Raw genomic sequence first — 19,397 nt, forward strand, 5'->3', positions numbered from 1 at the left:
GGGGGCCAGGTGTCTCCTGAGTTTGAAACCCCAGCTTCACTATGCACGGCTCAACCTAGAACACCTCTCTGTGCCTCCATATCTTCATCTGTAAAATGGAGAGAATAACAGGCCCTACCTCATAGGGCTGCGGTGAGAATTAAATGAGTTAATGTAAGTTCCTGGAATAGTACCAGGCTCATGGTGGGCGACAGAGTGAATGAGGACAGGGCAAGGCTACTCAGAGGGGTGGTCAGGAAATGCCTGTGTGTTGAGGAAACAGTGAAGATCTAAGGGAGATGCGTTCCAGGCAGCAGAGAACAGCAGGTGAAAAAGGTCTCAAGACAGGAAGTGAGCCGGGGTATGACCCAGAAAGAGGAAGCAGCCAGTGAAAAGCTGCCACTTAGAAACTCGCAGACCATGGAACAGAAAGGGCTTTTATCCTCAGGATCAAGGTAAGCCATTGAAAGATTTTCAGCAGGGGAGGGAGGGCGGGAGGGAGGGAGGTTGGGCATGCTCTGATTTCATATGAAGGAGGATCAGTCCAGCTTTATATCATGTGGAGAAAGGACAGTGTGACAGGCGGAAAGAGACAACACGGGAGTCAGCTGGGAGGAGGAATGGAGGCAAGATCCCATCCAAGACCAGGGACCCACTATTGAGAATGAGACAGGACACTTCAAATCCTCCTCCATCTGAGGTGTGCAAGGACGTCTGGGCAAAAAATATGAAAAAGATGATTAAACTCTGACATGAGAGAGAGACTGCAGCAGATGGCCTGTGGGCCCTAGGGGAGAGACATGATCTAAGCAATTTAGAAAAGCTACATCTCCCCTTGTAATTTACAAAACACTACAATTTACTATTGATATCCATTACACTAACATTAACTGAGTGCTTACTTCGTGCCCGGAGTAAGGTGCTAAATTCATGTTCTCATTTAATTCTCACAAAATCTCTAGCCATCCATTCAACACGCGTGTATGGCCAGGCACTGTTCTAGATAAGCCAGACAGAGTTGCTGCCAGCACAGAGCTTGCCCTCTAGAGGCAGAGACAGAGCCTACACAAGGAAACAAAAATATTTCAGTGTGATGAGTACTATGAGGAAGACAGAGCAGACTGGGGGGGTGAAGAGGGGTGGCGGGAGGAGCAGCGGTCTTAGGAATGGTGGTCAGAGAAGACCTCCCTGAGGAAGTAACTCGAGCTTTGACCACCACGTGAGAGGTAACCCTAGAGGAGCAAGAGTGGGCACTAAGGGTCCAGACGCAAGGCTGGAGATGGTGGGGAAACTGGCACTCAAGATGGATTCTGAAAGAAAAACAAAGAGGACTTAGTAGAGAACTAAATGTGGGGTTGCAGAGGGGAAAGGGACTAGTACTAATGACTACAAGGTTTTGCACAGAGCACCATTCCTTGGGTCCCATTAACAAACATTAGGAGAACTGGAAGGTGAGCAGATTGGGAGGCAACTTATGGAAACAGATGCTGCTATTCACATTTTCATTTTGCAGAGAAGTAAGCAGCTTTCGAGATCGAATAACCTGCCCAAGCTCACCCAACTGGCGAGTGGAATTACATACTTTTACTTTTACCCTCACAGCACCTCCTGAGTATTATCTCCTAGGATAGCCGAGGAAAGTGAGGCCCAGCTGGAAAGGAGTAGTCAAGAGCAGATATCAGATCTAATAGCCGATATATTTTCCAATAAAGGAGACAGGTTGGAACACTGACAAGGGAAACCTAGGAGACAGGGTAGAAGAGGATCTGAGGTTTAAATAAAATAGCGCCCTCAAGAGGTTCGCTTTCAAAGTTCTGAAATTCCCCAGTAAGATTCCAGGACAAACGCCATAGGCTGGGAGCTGCGGGAAGGGCAGCACTGTCGCCCACCGTAGGAAAGTGCTTCCTGAGTGGCCACTGAGCATCACAGCTGCTGATTTAACATGCCCGTCCGTGGGCTCCACATACTTGAATCTGCATTTTTCAAAGGAGGGCTCCCGACATCCTCGACGTACAGTAAAGTTTGAGAACTACATTAGCAGGCTGGACAGGTCGCTTGACAGCTCTAGACCGCGGTTTCCCAAACTGGAAAAGACGGGGGCGGAGGGAGCGGGAGAATAAGAATAAAATCCGCCTCGGACGCTCGACTTCCCCCTGCCGGTGAGACTCGAATCACGTGATGGGCTGGAGAAGGCCGGAGCGACTGCGTACAGAGGGGCCGAACGGCCCGCAAGGCATTGTGGGACACAGGGGGGCCGTCAGCCGCTCCCGCCTCCAGCTCTGACGGCACGGCTGCCACGTTGCAATAAACCTAAACGCCTTCTCGGGGCGTTGCCGGGTCCCCCCCGGGCGTAACTGTAAACACCCTTCTTGTGTCTAAGAGCCGACAAGGCTAATGAAGCCACCTCCCAAAGAGCAGTGACAAACTTCCGGTGTGCCTTCGCTTTACGACTCGCGTTCCGCCGCCGAACCCAAAGGAAGCGGCAGCGCAGTTTACGGCAGCGCCGGTCAGGTTTACGGCGCCGGTCACTGCGCGCGCACCTTCCCTCCTTTCCAGTCGCCTCGGAGTGCAGCAGGTAGCGAGCTGTCTGGCCTGGTCTATCTTTCGCCATCCGGGCCGGCCGAGGCCCGTGCAGGTGAGTGGCGTGTTCCGTAGGATTCCGGGGGCCTCCGGAGCCGGCTTGGGCTGGGCCCGGCTTTCAGGGGTTCCCGGAAGAGACCCCCCCGGACGTCCCCTCCTGCTGCCGCTGTCCCTCCGCTGGAAGTGGCAGGAATCCGCATTCCGAGGCCCAGGTCCAGCGTGCGGGGTGCGTGAGGTCTCTGGCTCTAAACTCCGCTTAGTGGACGAGGGCTGAGCGAATTTAATAATGTCATTTGACCCAGCTGGGTCTCCGGGTCTTTTAAGTGGCCAAAGCTTGAGTTTCTGGGAATGCCAAGCAAATCGGTGTTCGGCCTGCCCTGAGGAGTTCCCAGTCTGAAGGTTTCCTTCCTTTAGTTTAATGTGAAGCAGAAGTTAGGATGGAGCATGTCTGAGCTCAGATCCCAACCACCGGGGCTTGATGGGGCACGACCTGTAGTGACAGCGATAATTACACAATACGGTGGCCGCCTGCAACAAGGCCCCCTGACTGCCCTGTTGGTGCCCGCCCAGCTGTCGGGCCATTTTAACTGAAGGGCTCGGTCGGTCCTACCTGTTCCATTCTGCTCACTTACTTCGCACCTGTGGAAACCCGGACTTCCACCCCGAGGAGGAATGCCTGTCAAGCCCTGGGCCTGTTTCCTCCTCCAGCTGACAGATCAAGCCGACTTTTAAAAGCGTGTTTTGAGACATTGTTGTTAAATGCTATTAAATGCAGTCTGAAACCCCAGATCTTTTCAGGCTGATCGCCAGCTAGAATATGATGGGAAGAATGCTGGACTTACCGCAGACAGCCCTGGGAATCAGGTCTATTTTGAAATGATGGGTTTACAGCGCAGTGACCGCCGCCGTAAACCCCTTGATTTGGCTGAGCTACAAGTTTTTATCTCTAAAGTGGGGTGTGGGAGAGTTAGTGGTGTTGAGGTCTCCAGCACAGTGCCTGACACTGAGATACTTACGTTCTGTGAGTGCCACCCCTCCCCTCCGGCCCTTTTTTTGTAGTAAAACTTCCTAAGTTCAGAGTTGGCGGGTAAAGCTTGCAAGTTCATTTTCTCGCTGTCGCCCAACTCCAGTTGCTGGCACCTCTGTAAGAAGCCTTCGTCTCCTTATTAACTTCAGTGTCCTGTGCTCCCTGATTGCTCTCTGGCCTCCAGAAATATTTGTATAATGAGATTTCCTCTGGGAACTCGCCATCTGAGCATTTTCAGAGGGTTTTTGATAGAAACTGCCTGAAACATCCGTTGGGAGGCCCTGGTTTTTACCCCCCTGAGAGGAGCTGTCGCATATGGACTCAAGCCAGACGGCCAGGGTTCATATTTTTCATCAACCAGCATTATGACTTTGGGCCATTTCTTTTCTGAAAAGTAGGGACAATACTGGCCCCTCCCTCAGACGGTTGGGGGGATTTAATGAATATGCATGGTAATCACTGAGAACAATGCTTGGTACTCAAATATCTATGAACATTTGATGTATGGCCACCTTTATGGCCTTTCGCTTAGCTCTGTGTCCACTTGCTCTGCATAAGGGTTTGCGTTGACGGCAGACTATTGGAAGAACAAGAAAAGAAAGTTGAATTTCAGGTTACACTTACAGACTCTTATTTTTCTCAGCACTCTGAGTAGATGTATTTTTACAAGTCTGAATAGTAATTGGGTAGCATTTACAATGAAAGAATTTCTGTGTGTTAGTTAATAAAACAACGAACTTATTTTACACATGAAGAAATGGGTTTAGAGAAGCTAAATATTTTATGTCTTGGCGAAGGTGTTTCTAAGAACCTGGACATGGTAATTACACTTGAAAAAAAAGTTAGTGCATTTTATCAAATCTTTGAGACACCACCAAACTTAAGAAACACTGTTATTTTATGTAGCACCATTATTCTATATAACAGAAAGAAAAACTGCCAATTAAGATATGACACCCCACCAAGCATGAGGTGCAAACTCACTTGAAAGATGTTACAGTGGGAAAAAGTCAATGAAGTGTAGTAAAGTAGTTTTGTTAGTAGTCTTCTCAGTTATAAGTATTCACATTATTTACAAGAAAACAAAGGAGCTCTAACCGGTTTGGCTCAGTGGATAGAGCATCAACCTGCGGACTGAAGGGTTCCAGGTTCGCTTCCGGTGAAGGGCATGTACCTTGGTTGCGGGCACATCCCCAGTAGGAGGTGTGTAGGAGGCAGCTGATCGATGATTCTCTCTCATCAATGTTTCTAACTCTCTATCCCTCTCCCTCCCTCTCTGCAAAAAATCAATAAAATATATATATTTTTTTGTTTTGTTTTTAAATATATTTTTATTGATTTCAGAGAGGAAGGAAGAGGGAGAGAGATAGAAACATCAATGATGAGAGAGAAACACTGATCGGCTGCCTTCTGCACGTCCCCTATTGGGGACCAAACCCACAACCTGGGCATGTGCCCATGACTGGAATTGAACCCGGGACCCTTCAGTCCTCAGGCCGAGGCTTTATCCACTGAACCAAACCAGCTAGGGCTGGGCTTGATTTTTAATCCAGACACTAAGGCAAGTCGCCACCCTTCTCTGGGCCTCGGTATAACAAAGGCATAAATCAAAAACCCACATTCTCCTCCTGTGACACAAAGACGCGGGTTGTCCGCCTTCCAGCCTCCGAAGCAGCGACCTCACAAGCCAAAACCTGCAGACGGTCTCAGTTCCCCACATGATGTCATGCATTCCTAGTGACGCAGGCACAGAAGCTTTCTGCAGGACCCGCAGAAGGGCAGCCTTCGACTCCTCCCAATCCTGTCTCTCATTGGTTGGGGGTAAAATATATTTTTTAAAAAAAAACAAAAGAAGAAAACAAAGGAGTAGCTAAGAGTTGAGGGTTCCATTTCATATGTTGCTTTTTAATTTAATCTATGTCTTAGCTTTCCTCAAATAGGTTTTTTTTTACCTTTAGGCTTTTCTTCATGAAGCTACTTACAGTATTTGTATATTTAAGGTTTTAGAAGATGGCAAAGTTCATGACACCCGTGATCCAGGACAACCCCTCAGGCTGGGGTCCCTGCGCAGTCCCCGAGCAGTTTCGGGATATGCCCTACCAGCCATTCAGCAAAGGAGATCGGCTGGGAAAGGTACGTGTCTGTCCGCAGGACTCTGAGTCTTCAAATCTGTGGCTGCTACCCCCCATGAGTTCATTTCCGTTTTATTCTCTCAAAAGCATTACTCCTGTGTTCCTTACGGGGACACCAGCTGAGAAAGGTTATGGCCTCTGGATTCCTCCAGTAGTCATAGGAGAGCTGGGCACTTACAAAGGCATTGTGAGCCGATCCTGCTGCTTTCCCACTCTGTGTCTCGCTTTGGGGGGTTTCTGGGTCAACAGAAAATTGTCTTCTTGACCTGTGTGCTCTGTCTTCCCTTGTTGCTCTTACTAGGTTGCAGACTGGACGGGTACCACATACCAAGATAAGAGGTACACGAGTAAGTGTTCTCTGACTGACTGCCCGATCAGGTCCTTGGGAAAACGGTTACTTTTTCTGGTAACCTCCACCTGAAAGTGTTCCAGAATGGTGACGAGATGCTGATAATACATAGTTTTAGGAGCTTATTCTAGACTGTGGACACTACCACATTTTTTGGAAGTAGCCCCAAAAGTTAGACTGTTCATTAAAGAAGTTTGACCTGTTATAGTGGGATTCCCACCAACACCCCCCGTTTTTGAGGAGTCATGAACCCTTTTATGTTCCCATTTTGCATTTCATTGCTTGGGGTTTACTGAACCGGTGAAGCCACGCAGTGGATTCCAGTTTAAAATTCCTGGGTTTAATATACTGATACAGTAAATTGGTTTTTTTATCAGAGATAGGTGGAAGTGGCTCTCTGGAATAGTAAGTTAAGATTATCTGAGTCTGAGGGCAGCCATTAGACATGTCTGCTTTGGGCACCAGATGATGAGAGTGATGGTACTTAAATCCCATATTTGCCTCCTGCAAGAATAAATTTTAACTCATATTCTTACAAACTAAGGCAGAGAGTGGAATGGGTTTATCTTGAGTTCCTCAGATTCTGTCTTGACTTTAAAAGTCTTTAAATCAGAACTTTTCAAACTTGAATGTGCATGAATCACCTGGGGATCCTTTTTAAATGCGGTTCTGAGTCAGTGGGTCTGGGTGAGGCTGTGAGTCTGCATATCTACGATGCTCCCAGCCAATGTTAAGGGTCCCAAGACCACACTTAAATTGCAGGGCTTTAAGCTGGTGTGTATTTGTAGGTCTGTAGGTGGTGGTTGTTACACACTATCCCCTTTGCCTCCAGATAAGTACTCCTCTCAGTTTGGTGGTGGAAGTCAGTATGCTTATTTCCACGAGGAGGATGAAACGAGTTTCCAGCTGGTGGACACAGCGCGCACCCAGAAGACCGCCTACCAGCGGAATCGAATGCGATTTGCACAGGTAGGCCAGGAACCAGCAGTCGGACCACCTTAGGGCTGTCATCTGCTGCTAAAAGTGCAGCCCTGTGAGTACTGACGGGAGGAAAGCATGCTATGGGTCCTCTAGTGAACCCCAGGGAGCTCCTCAGTGACAAACTATGTAAAGTAAACTTGACTAGGTCCAGGGATGCATTTAAATGGTTTAGATTTCCGTTGACCAGTAGGCAGGACATTATACCCCTGTGCTAAGAATGACGTTTGTGCCAGATAAAAGGTGTATCTGTGCCTATTGCCTGACTTAATTGCTAGACTGCAGACTTTATTAAGCAGATGGTCCAGTTGGATCACATCTTATTACATAAAGAGGCAAACTCAGCCACTCTAATAAAGAGCCAGTAAACTTACTTCAGTAAAATAGTACATGTAAGTGAATGTACATCTAAGCTAACTCCCAAGTATTTACTCAACTAAATCCCCAGACTGTTGATTATTAGAGTAAAAGCAAAGTAAAATGTGCAGCTTGGCCCTGGCATGTGTGGCTCAGTTGTTTGGAGGATCGTCCCATACATCAAAAGGTCGTGAGTTTGAGTCCCAGTCAGGGCACATATCTAGGTTACGGGTTTAGTCTCCAAGGCAACCAATTGATGTTCTCTCTCATCAATGTTTCTCCCTTCCTCTAAAATCAATAAAGCATTAAAAAATAAGAAGAAAATGTACAACTTGGATTTGGCATTCTGAACTTAGGCTAATGACCTCCCATGAAGCACTTCCTACTGTAGCCAAATCTTAAATATTTTAACATGGATGTTTTTTCCTAATTCCCAGCGGAATCTCCGCAGAGACAAAGATCGACGGAACATGTTGCAGTTCAATCTGCAGACCCTGCCTAAGAGCGCCAAGCAGAAAGAGAGGTGAGGTTCCCAGCCTGCCAGGACAAGGCATTCTTCCAGGACTAAACACTCTGAACTCATTAGGCCAGAGAGGAAAATGGTTGTCTTCCCCACTATTGCAAACAAAACCACCTTCCTAAGCAGGCTAAGCCACTGCTTCAACCTGACATCATGCCCTAAGGGCCAGTTTCAGTTCGAGGCAGACAGCACGAGCAAGAAGCTATTTACAGTGGACATACACGCTGAAGGAAACCAAGGCAAATAAGAGACTCTGGAGCTACCTTGGCTCAGCTCTGCCGGAGCACAGCTCCAGGGGTCCCCATTCGCACTGGGTCCTATGAGCCCTCCGGGAGCTGCGCCATGCAACGGCCTGGCCCAGGTTGGGGCTGCCAGTGGACAGTCTCTAGATGGAGTAAAATAGAACTGGTCAGTATTTGAGGACAATATGCCCTACCAGCCATTCAGCAAAGGAGATCATCTCTTTTGTTCCTCTTTATTAAGCCCTCACTTTTCTTAAAAATCTGCACTGAAGGCACAATTTTTCTGTCTTTCCAGAGAACGCATACGACTGCAGAAAAAATTTCAGAAACAGTTTGGAGTGAGGCAGAAATGGGACCAAAAATCACAGGTAGCGTATTCGTGCCAGAATTCTATCTGGGCATTTGATTTTGTTTATTTGTTTGGTTTTGTAACAGCTTTGAGATATAATTCATATACTAAACAACATGCAAAGTGTACAATTCTGTGGTTTTTAGTATATTTATAGAATTGTACAATCATTACTATAGTCAGTTTCAGAACATTTGCATCACTTTAAAAAGAAGCCCTGTACCCTTTAGCAGTCAGCCGCTAGTCCCCCCTAACCCTAGACTACCACTACTCTAGTCTCTGTCTCTGGGTGTGCCTATTCTGTCCATTTACTCATATAAATGGAATCATGCAATGTGTGATCTTTAAGGTACATCCATGTTGTAGCATGTATCCGTTCTTAATTTTTTGTATTGCCAAATTCCATTGTATGGATGGACCACATTTTGTTTATCTGTTCACCAGTTGATGGACATTTGGGTTGTTTCCACTTTTTGCTATTATGAAGAATGCTGCTGTGAACATTCCTGTACAAATGTTTGTGAGGACATTGTGAGACTAGAAGACACATGTAAGCAAGGGTGTAGTTACAATTGTAGAAGTTACATTTTGCTAAATAAGATGCTTGCTTTGTCAAGAATAGATAGCTAATACCTTGAGAGAAATCTAAAGGGGCTGCTACAGCTCCTTTGTGAAATATAGAGCTGCTGTTCCCTGGTGACATCTTATTGAGGGAAGGAGTTTCCCTTTGTTTTTGAACTCTTGATCCCTTGGTCCTCTTCTAGATTGTTAGCTCCTGAGAGTCAGGGGTGCTGTGTTATAAAGACAGCCAGCACGTAGTTAATGTTCCAGACATATTTATTGAATAAAAGCCCTTCGTACTATTAACCTGCCTTTAGCTTATGTTTTACACTGGCTGTAATTCTTTTCCCTCCCATGGTTTTCATGACAGAAACCCCGAGACTCTTCGGTTGAAGTTCGTAGTGACTGGGAGGTGAAAGAGGAAATGGACTTCCCTCAGTTAATGAAGATGCGCTACTTGGAAGTCTCAGAGCCACAGGACATGTGAGTGGCATCTTTTACTACCTTCCATCATGCTCTCATGTGGGTGGACCAGCTGGTGGTGAATATTTTTCTGAAGCCCTAGTATTTACAAAATATTTAAGCCACTTACTCAAAAATAATCATGGAAAGGTGGCAAGAAAGCAGTTTACTGGTAATAAACTTTGGATCGCATTGAAGTTCCTGGCATTGCAAGCAAAAGAAAGAAAGAAGTTGTATAGCTCTTTTTGGCAGGAGAACAGGAGCAAAGCAAAAGCAGGAAGAAATTTGCTGATACTAAATTTCAGGTTTTTTTTCAGCTTCCTGGAATCTTGAGCAAAAGAGAAATTAAGTTATATAGCTCTTTTGGCAGAAGGAGAAAGACAGCAGTTGTTCAGGACAAGCAAAGCTTTCCTGACACTTTGGAGAGCTCCTTACCTCACAGGGCATGTAGTGGGAATAACTTGAAGCGCCAGACCCAACATCAGCACGTCTGGATGCCTGTCAGTCCTCGTCTCCCGCCTTTAAAATGGGGAGGTTGAGCTGAATCGGTTGTGTTCACACTATTATCTGGAGCCACATTGGGGGCTAAGGGAACAGGCACCTGAGTGAGCACTGAGAGTTCATCTCCTGTTCTAGTCAGATACTGTTTTCACCTCTTACATGTTAGACTTCTGGGTAAGACTCCAGATTCCAAGGCATAACAGAAAAAGCAGGTGATCTTCCCCTTACTTTGCATGTCTTGCCCACTCTCCCTACAGCGAGTGTTGTGGGGCCCTGGAATACTACGACAAAGCCTTCGACCGCATCACCACGAGGAGCGAGAAGCCCCTGAGGAGCATCAAGCGCATCTTCCATACCGTCACCACCACAGATGACCCTGTCATCCGAAAGGTGTGCACCCCTCTACTGCTCACCCACCTGTTAGGGATGCCACCAGCTTCTACAGCCAAGGCCCAGAAAGAACAGAGGACGCAGGGTTGGGGCTTGGAAACCCCTCTGGATAAGTCTTCTGAATCGGACTTAGGAGGTGGTGGAGATAAAGGCACTCTGCTGGCCGGAATGCTGGTGTTAAGTAAAGCTGGATTCAGATCCCAGCTCTACGTGCGTCCTAGCTCCACCTCTCTGGGACCTTCATTTTCTTCCCTGTAAAATGGGGTAAACGCACTTAGCACATGCCACTGGGGTGAGGATGGCAGAAAGCGCCGAGCAGTGCTTTCCTGGAACATGGCAAGTGCTCACTGAGCTACAGACCCGCCGGGCCCAGGATGGTGACTGCCACCAGAAGCCCGCTGGCTGATGGCTGCAGACTTGCTCAGACAGCTAGAGGTGCACGTGTTATGTGTGGGTGTGGCTCTGAAGGCTTCTTACTGAGGAGTCCTCTACCCTCCGTGTGAATGGCAGTTAGACCTGAGGGTGTCCTCACTCCTCTCTTCTGTCCTTTCTGCAGCTGGCAAAAACCCAGGGGAATGTGTTTGCCACCGACGCCATTCTGGCCACACTGATGAGCTGCACCCGCTCCGTGTATTCCTGGGACATTGTCGTCCAGAGAGTCGGATCCAAGCTCTTCTTTGACAAGAGGGACAACTCTGACTTCGGTAAGAGGCCTGTCCGGGAACAGCACAAGGGCAGTGAATGTTTCCATTGGCTCAGAGCAGTTTCTTGGTTCCGGAGAAGGGGTGGCAGATGGTCTGTCTCCCTGTAGGCGTTGACAGCTTGTCAGACCCCTCCCAGCCTCAAATGCACAGAGAAGGAACTGTCGCTGCAGTCCCTCTTTGGGGCGTCAGCATTCTGAGTCCTCACAGCACCCCAAAATCATGCTTCCAAACGTTACTCATTTGAATAATACTTTTGTGACTTCTGTCATCTCTCCCTACCATCTTTAGTATTGGTGTGTATGTTTTCAATTGATGGGTTATTTATATTTCAGTGTATTTATAAAAGAAAAATATATGTGTGTGTATGTTTTATGCCAAAGAGTATAAAACATATACCTACCTGCCATGATTGAAAATCAGGTCACTCAACAATAACAGCAGTGAAACAAAACAGTATAATTATATCAGGCCTTGTCTTTGTTGAAAGCTTATAAAATCGAACATTCTCTTAAAGAACCCAAAAGGATTGGAAAGGGATAGATGTTTACACTGTGATTGAATTTAATGTTAGAGCCCTCCCCCCGTTACCCCCTTCTGCCCCACCTTGGGAGACCCATGGTAATAGATGGCATTTATTTGAAGGGAGGGCATTTTGATCACCACATCTCCCCATGGTGCTGTGCACGTCATCAGTGATTCTTTGTTTTGTGGTTGGGTGACCATGCTACCACTTTTGCAGACCTCCTGACAGTGAGTGAGACAGCCAACGAGCCCCCTCAAGATGAAGGTAATTCCTTCAACTCGCCCCGCAACCTGGCCATGGAAGCAACCTACATCAACCACAACTTCTCCCAGCAGTGCCTGAGGATGGTGAGGAGGGCAGCATCTGGGCATGCACTGCCTTTTGGCAACTACAACTACTTTCCTGAGCATCTGCTTGGTCATAGGCTCTGGGCCTGTGCGATTGAGCAGGACAGATAGGGTCCCTACCTGTCGCCAAGGAGTGTCAATCTTGGGCTTTGAGGTCACATTGCCTGGCTTTGAACCCTGGATCAACACCTCATAGCTTTGTGGTGTTAGGCACGTTTCTTCTCTGTTAACACATTTCATACCGCTCAGGAGTTTTCTCGTGTTTCGCGTGCCATCTGTTAAGGACCGCTCACGAGTGTTCTCGTTTTTCACGCCCATGGAAAAAGGAGCGAATCTAGATACTTATGTAAATTTTGTTTAGTCCCTCTTCATAGAGGAAAATGTTTTATGCAGTACCATACGTTAAAAAAGTAGTAGGAACTTTGTTTTTGTAAATAAAAATGTTATAATTATTGAAAAACAACACCTAAAGTGCATTATGATGATTTAAATAACGTGCAGTTTGCCCAAAAACGTGCAGTCCCTGGCATATGTCTTAGAGATTTCTATGCGGTACGCAATGTGTTAAACAGAGAACACTAATACTTGTCTCACACAGGCACATTGTAAGGGTTCCATCAATTATTTGACAACTGCATTGTGGTGTACAAGTACACTGTTCCGGAGGCAAGTTCCTGCCCCTGGGAAGCTTCAATATAATGGAGGAGGGAAAACAGTAAACCCTAAATACATATAGATGTGTGCTATTGAGAAAAATGAGCTGGGAGAGGCATGGTTGCTAATTAAATGAGAGACATGGAGCACACAGTCGACACATGTAAGGAGTTGTTGGTAAACACTAGCTGTTAGCATCTTGTAGTTCATGGGGTGCTTGCGCTCGGAGAGGGTAAATAGGCAGACAGCATGCAATGAGCTCAGACCCTTCAAGGGCTCCAGGAACCCAGCCTGAGCTGTAACTAAGCAGCGTTTCAGAGTCTGGTCGATTGGCTTGGCGACAAGTTGGTGCTGTCTCATAACACCTTTGTCATCTTTGCAGGGGAAAGAAAGGTACAACTTCCCCAACCCAAACCCGTTTGTGGAAGACGACATGGATAAGAATGAAATCGCCTCTGTTGCATACCGGTATGTCGCCTCGGGTGGGGTGTGCACAGACCCGACCCTGTATGGGGTGAAATACCTGCAATTTAGGGTCTGAGGTGACCAACTAAGTTTCTTCTTCGTTGCAGGTACCGCAGGTGGAAGCTTGGAGACGACATTGACCTGATTGTCCGTTGTGAGCATGATGGTGTCATGACCGGAGCCAATGGGGAAGTGTCCTTCATCAACATCAAGACTCTCAACGAGTGGGACTCCAGGGTGAGGCGCACCTCTGTCACCCTCTTGGGGCTCCACGTCTGCAAGGCGTGTTGTCTCAGGCTAGTTTGTTTTCCCCTCGTGTTACTTGAAGGGCTACCGAGATTTTTATCTTCTGAGTTTTCCCTCCACTTAATTCAAAGATTAGCTTTTATCTGGCTCTGCAGAACACACTGCAAGTGGAACGTGCTTTCTTCGATATTCCTCCTCTTTCTGCTCTCTCCACTGGCATGCCATGATGGTTGGACTGTTATCCTTTCTGCAGCTACCCAGCTTATGTGCCTGAATTTGAACTGGGTGGCAGTGCTCCTGGGTGCTGCTGTAAAGAGTTCTCAGTGGGAAGGACAGCTCCAAGGCCGGCTGTGTTGGAGTGGCCAGTGATGTGGAGCACAGAGGGCATTGAGCTCTGCCTTCATTAGAGCCAAGGGTTAGCAATTAATGCTGCGGGTGGGGTGTGCGGACGATCCCCCCAGGTGTTCCTCAGTCTCCAGCCCCTGCTGGAAGGTTGGCTGTGGCCTTAGTTCTGGGCCAGTGGCCTTTTCTTAGACTTTCCACCATGGCTCCCTGTAGCATTTGGCGTTGTAGCTTTTCCGTGTGTCACTATGTGCATGACTCTGGTCTTATACATTTCTCAGCTTCCTTCACATATTTTCTGTGCTGGTTCCACTCTTTTTTATCTCTCGTGGATCCTTCTCTTAGGGTCAGTCACCTACACGACTCTTTTTGCTATAATTACTTCTTTATACAGCCTTATGTTAGTTATCTTTTGCTCCGTAACAAATTAACAGAAAGTTGGAGGCTTAAAACAACATCCATTAGCTCGTAGTTTGGTAGGCCAGAAGTTCAGCTCATATGGTTTGGTTCTCTGCTCAGAATATCAGAAAGCTAAAGTCAAAGGTGTTAGCAGAACTAAATTCTCATCTATTGATTCTGGAAGAAAATCTACTTCCAAGCTCATTCTAGTTGGCAGAATTCAGTTCCTTGAGTTATAGGACTGAGGTCCCCTATTCTCTTGCCACCTATCAGCTGGGGCCTCTCAGCTCCTAGTGGCCACCCATACTCCTTGCCATGTCTTCCATCTTCACACCAGCAACAGCATCAAATCCTTCTTGTGCTTTGACTCTCTGACTTCCTCTGTCTCTAAGCTCTACACCCACATTTAAGAGACTCACATGGTTAGGTGAGGCCCACCCAGATGATCTATCTTTTTTTTCCTCACCTGGGTATATGTTAATTGATTTTTTTTTTTTTAGAAAGGAAGGGGGAGAGAAACATTGATTGGCTGCCTCCCTCACACACTCTGATCTGGGATCAAACCCACAAACCCCACATGTGCCCTGGCCGGGAATAGAACCTGCACCTTTTGGTATACAGGACAACGCTCCAACCAACTGAAGCACACAGGCCAGGGCAAATGATAACGGTCTTACCTCTGATTACCTACGGCCTGGCCCACTCGCTAGCCAAGCCCAGGAAGGAGTTCCTTCTCTGCCAGAGGGGGTGCCAGGCTCACCTTGCTCCTGACACTAGGGCTTTCCTTCTGCAGCACTGCAATGGTGTTGACTGGCGTCAGAAGCTGGACTCCCAGCGAGGGGCCGTCATTGCCACCGAGCTGAAGAACAACAGCTATAAGTTGGCCCGATGGACCTGCTGCGCTTTGCTGGCTGGATCCGAGTACCTCAAGCTTGGGTGAGATTCTTGTCCGGGAGTTGTGAACTCCTCCTCTGGAAGGAGGTGTCTGCGGTCAGGGAGACAAGGGCTCGCCTTTTTCCCTTTCCCTTGGAAAAAGTCAGGTGTCCCATTTAACTGATATTTGTCCCCAGATTCTGCCCCCGTCACTAACACCCCACTCTCCCCACTAGTTATGTGTCCCGGTACCATGTGAAAGACTCCTCGCGCCACGTCATCCTGGGCACCCAGCAGTTCAAGCCCAATGAGTTTGCCAGCCAGATCAACCTGAGTGTAGAGAACGCCTGGGGCATCCTGCGCTGCGTCATCGACATCTGCATGAAGCTGGAGGAGGGCAAGTACCTCATCCTCAAGGACCCCAATAAGCAGGTCATTCGAGTCTACAGCCTGCCGGACGGCACCTTCAGTTCGGACGAGGACGATGAGGATGAGGAAGAGGAGGAGGAGGAGGAAGAAGGTTTGTACAAGTCTCTTTCTGAACTCGAGTGAGCGGCAGGCTGCCCAGGGACCAAGCTCTGTGGCCACATTGCTCCTGAACCTTGATGTAAACTTCCTGAGGGCTCCCTGAGACATGACTGAATTTGGAGTGGCGTTCAGTCTGACTCCAGGGACTTGCTTCACGAGCCTGTAGGTCACATGAAGCGGGTGGGGAGGAAGGTGGTCTTTTAGAGGCTGGGTGAGGAAGAAGCATCTAGAGAAAGACGATGGAAGTCCCTGATGTTAGCCAGTGGGCTGAAGGAGAAAAGGCTCTGGGTTAGCTACATGGGTTTAAGCTATCTTTCTTGCTTCACCAGCTGGGGACTAAAGGAAACATGTCAGCCCTGTGAGGATCTGAAAGACTTGACTTCTGGGTGGAGGTGTTGAAATCATAAGCAGTTCACCAGTGTCACGTGGCTCATTTAACATTCTGTATCTTTCAGAGGAAGAAACTTAAGCCAGACGGTGATGTGGAGCTGGAATGTGTAAATCCACCGAGCCTAGGAGGGCCTTCGATTCCTGGTAGAATGTTTGTCTAATACCTGCACTCTGGAATTTGACAGATGGAATAAAGTATGAGTCTCTTTAGTCTCTTACCCTCAACACCTGCTTACATTATGATTTGATTGACAGCCCTTCTTCCTTCTCCAGGTAGCCCTTGGGAGAGGGAAGGTGAGATACAGAAGTTCCTTCCTGGAGTTCTCTGGGTTCTATCCTTTGTTCTTGAGCATTTTGAGTTTACCATCCTGTTAGAGGGTGGATGCCCTAGACTTCTCTGTTCTTGGAACCCATGAAATTATCTGTTCCCGGAGACTCTTAATTGTGAGGTCCCACAGAGGTCCACATGAGAAGTCCATGGTCATATGCCAAACCTAACTACTGCCCTTGGAGACACAAGTCACTAGTAAAAGGTGAAGCAGGGCACAGTCTCTGGAGGTTGAGGTGGGGCTTGTTGCTCATGGAGTCGCCCTCAGAAGATTCAGTCTGACATTCCACTGGGTGGGGATCAAAATGGTTGTAAATTGTTTTCAAGCTTGGCTTGAGCTCGTGACCGTCTCAAGCTGGCACTCAAAGCAGTGTTAGAAATCAGAGTTACAGATGTTTAGGATATGTAAACTTATTAGTAGAGCGCTGTTTTTATTAAAGGATAGTATTCTGTTCTTGGGACTATGAAGTAATTACATTGCCAGGTATTGTACTAAGCTTTCTAGAAATATCTGAGCCTGACACAGAACTTACAATGTTGGTGGAAGTGATACCATTGTACAGATGAGGAAACAGGCTCAGCTTCTGAGTAACATTCAAAATTTTAATCAAAATTGTGCCTTAAAAAAACAAGCAAAATGTATCGTACTTTGTTAGAGTTATTAGAAAGATAGAGCATACACGTGCTTCTTAGGGAGTTTTCAATGTAGGTAGTGTGATAAAAATGACGGATGTAAGTGGTGTGACAAGTGCCAAGGGTTTTCAAAATTCAACTTATACCAAGCTGCCTCTTGCAGACTCCTGATGCAATCCAGGTGGATTTGCTGGGACAAGTGGGCAGGTGGAAGCTGGTTTCATGCCAACAAAACATTTGCATCAGCTTCCAAATACTTCATTTCTTTGATCTATCCCCTGCTCATCTGGCCTGTTTGGGGCCACCAAGTTGATTGCTAAAAACAGTCCTAACTCAAAAGCCTTGGCTAGCATCCTGCTGCCTACAGTCCAGGTTCAGCCTCGTCTCCAGGTCCTGCCGCACTTCATCGTCCTAATTTCCCATTACTCACCAAATAAGGCCAGCAACTATTTTAGGTACTTCCATTATTTGCCAGCTCCCATTCTTAAATCTTAACAATCACTATGAAGTAGACCTCCCTACTTTATTTTTGGTTAGGTCTTTTGCCTAGCCTCTCTGGTTTCAATGTTCATTCAACAGATGCTCATTGAGGGCATCCTGTATGCCCTCAGATACTGGAGAGTGCACGGAGGTCATCGTAATGGATAAGGTCATTTCTTCTCTAATGGTGCTTTTCTCTGATGCTGATACAGGCCATGAAAATTATAGATAAGTGGCATTTGTTAGTGCTTTCCTTGGTCTGAGAGGCCTGTTTAGTGTCATACTGGCCTATCATAGGCCACTGTATTTACATTACCAGGCTCAACTATTTCAACTATTTTTTTTTAATATATATTTTTATTGGTTTCAGAGAGGGGGAGAGAGATAGAAACATCAATGATGAGTCATTGATCGGCTGCCTCCTGCACACCTGCCCACTGGGGATCAAGCGTGCAACCTAGGCATGTGCCCTGACTGGGAATTGAACTGACCTCCTAGTTCAATTACACTCAACCACTGAGCCAGACCAGCTGGGCTCAGCTACTATTTTTTATGAAAAGAAGCTCCAGCCATGCAAAGCTAGAATATAAAGTTCTTTCCACGCTAGACGGCTGCTTTCCCAGGAGAACCCTCAGTTCCATCTCACTGGACCACATTAACGCCTCTTGAGGGTTCCTGTACTTCCCTCATAAATGTACTATGTTCTGTCCATGAAATCTTGATAAAAGTTATGACACATTTTAACAATTGTTTGGGGTCTGTGGGAGGAGCTAGAGTTTAAGGGGAGCGTTCTTGCATCCTATGCCACTGTGAGAACCCTACAGAAAGCTCTGGTGGTAATCGTCCCCTTCCTCTTTCCTTCTATAAGTTCCTCTTCCATTTTTGTCTGATTCGGTTGTACATGAGCCTTGCCATATTTTTCCTAAGTCCTTTAGATGAAAGAATTACCTACTTGATTCTGTTTCCAAGTTGATAATCTCATGCAGGATCCACATCCCACCTCTGGGAGGCCAGCTACAATCATCCTGTTATCCTCCACGTGCTGTGCCTCCACTTCGGCCACACCACTGCTGTGAAATAGTAGTGGATTTATGTTTAGTGTCATACTGGCCTATCATAGGCCACTATATTTACATTACCAGGCTCAAAACATTCATGAATGAATAAAAAACATTTTATAAAGAGCTCATAATTGAGTGAAAAGGGGATTTTCATTCCAAGCTCCACCTCTTAACTGTGTGATCTTAAGCAAATCACTCTAACCCTATAGAGGTTTTGGCCAGTGGCTACAAAATGTTATAAACAATTTTTGGCTACCTCACTGGTTGGCAAAAGATCAAGTCAATCATGAATGTTTCTTAATAAACAATAGACTGAATCATTGTAGTGTCCAGGTAAGAACTTTCAAACCTGTAAATTTTTATAAGGATATGCCTGGAAGCAAGATCTCAACAGACAGAAAAATGCTTCTCAGAATGACAGTTTGCAGCTTTTATGCATTTGGAATTAAAGGGGAAGGAAAGTAAGATACAGGAAGGTATCTTATTACAGGATAGTTAAGAGTATATGCTCTCTAGATGGTGGTTTGGATTGAGGGGTCTGAAAGGCATTTCAAAGGTGCGATAGTCTCTTAGGTGCACAGAAACAATGGACCGGGCTTGCTTAAGGCAAAGAGAAACCTTTTACTAAAGAATGCATATGCCTAGGGCATGACGACTCACCTTGACCTGCCCGGTTAGGAATTTATCATCAGATCAACCTGTAAAGTAACTTTCTGTAGAATCCCTTTTTTAGTCCACAATAGCAAAAACCTGTTGATTGGTTTTTCTGTCCTGGCTTCACCAACCTGGTTTCCAGTCCCCAAAACCTGGGTAGCCAACTGGTCTTTAGCTACATTCATGGTGGAATGTAAGAGCTGGAATTACCCCCAAGAATAATCTGCTCCCGCGCCTCCCAAGTGAAAAGGCACAGCTTGAAAACAAGAGCCCGCACCGGGGGCTGGGGTGGGGGGACCTTCTGCCCAGGCACCGCAGCCCCCAGGCAGCACCTGCAGGCCTC

The 19,397-nt window shown here is 46.8% G+C and overlaps 1 protein-coding gene across 1 annotated transcript; it reads left to right on the forward strand.

Annotated features, from left to right (window-relative positions):
• Nucleotides 1-2,513: 2,513 nt before the first annotated feature.
• On the forward strand, nucleotides 2,514-16,123 carry EIF3D (eukaryotic translation initiation factor 3, subunit D). The gene is made up of 15 exons (XM_005883243.2): nucleotides 2,514-2,614; nucleotides 5,587-5,719; nucleotides 6,020-6,065; nucleotides 6,900-7,036; nucleotides 7,840-7,925; nucleotides 8,460-8,532; nucleotides 9,445-9,557; nucleotides 10,295-10,427; nucleotides 10,984-11,131; nucleotides 11,871-12,001; nucleotides 13,038-13,123; nucleotides 13,228-13,357; nucleotides 14,901-15,043; nucleotides 15,217-15,500; nucleotides 15,964-16,123. The coding sequence occupies exons 2-15, from the start codon at nucleotides 5,597-5,599 to the stop codon at nucleotides 15,975-15,977; spliced, it is 1,647 nt and encodes a 548-aa protein (XP_005883305.1). The 5' UTR covers nucleotides 2,514-2,614; nucleotides 5,587-5,596; the 3' UTR covers nucleotides 15,978-16,123.
• Nucleotides 16,124-19,397: the final 3,274 nt, after the last annotated feature.

This window comes from Myotis brandtii, unplaced genomic scaffold, assembly GCF_000412655.1.
Source record: "Myotis brandtii unplaced genomic scaffold, ASM41265v1 scaffold78, whole genome shotgun sequence".
Classification (NCBI taxonomy): domain Eukaryota; kingdom Metazoa; phylum Chordata; class Mammalia; order Chiroptera; family Vespertilionidae; genus Myotis; species Myotis brandtii.

Coding starts and splice junctions, on each gene's coding strand:
- EIF3D (XM_005883243.2), top strand. CDS start 5,597: ATGGCAAAGTTCATGACACCCGTGATCCAGGACAACCCCTCAGGCTGG. Junction 7,037..7,839: donor ATCGAATGCGATTTGCACAG/GTAGGCCAGGAA, acceptor CCTAATTCCCAG/CGGAATCTCCGCAGAGACAA. Junction 13,358..14,900: donor TCAACGAGTGGGACTCCAGG/GTGAGGCGCACC, acceptor TTCCTTCTGCAG/CACTGCAATGGTGTTGACTG.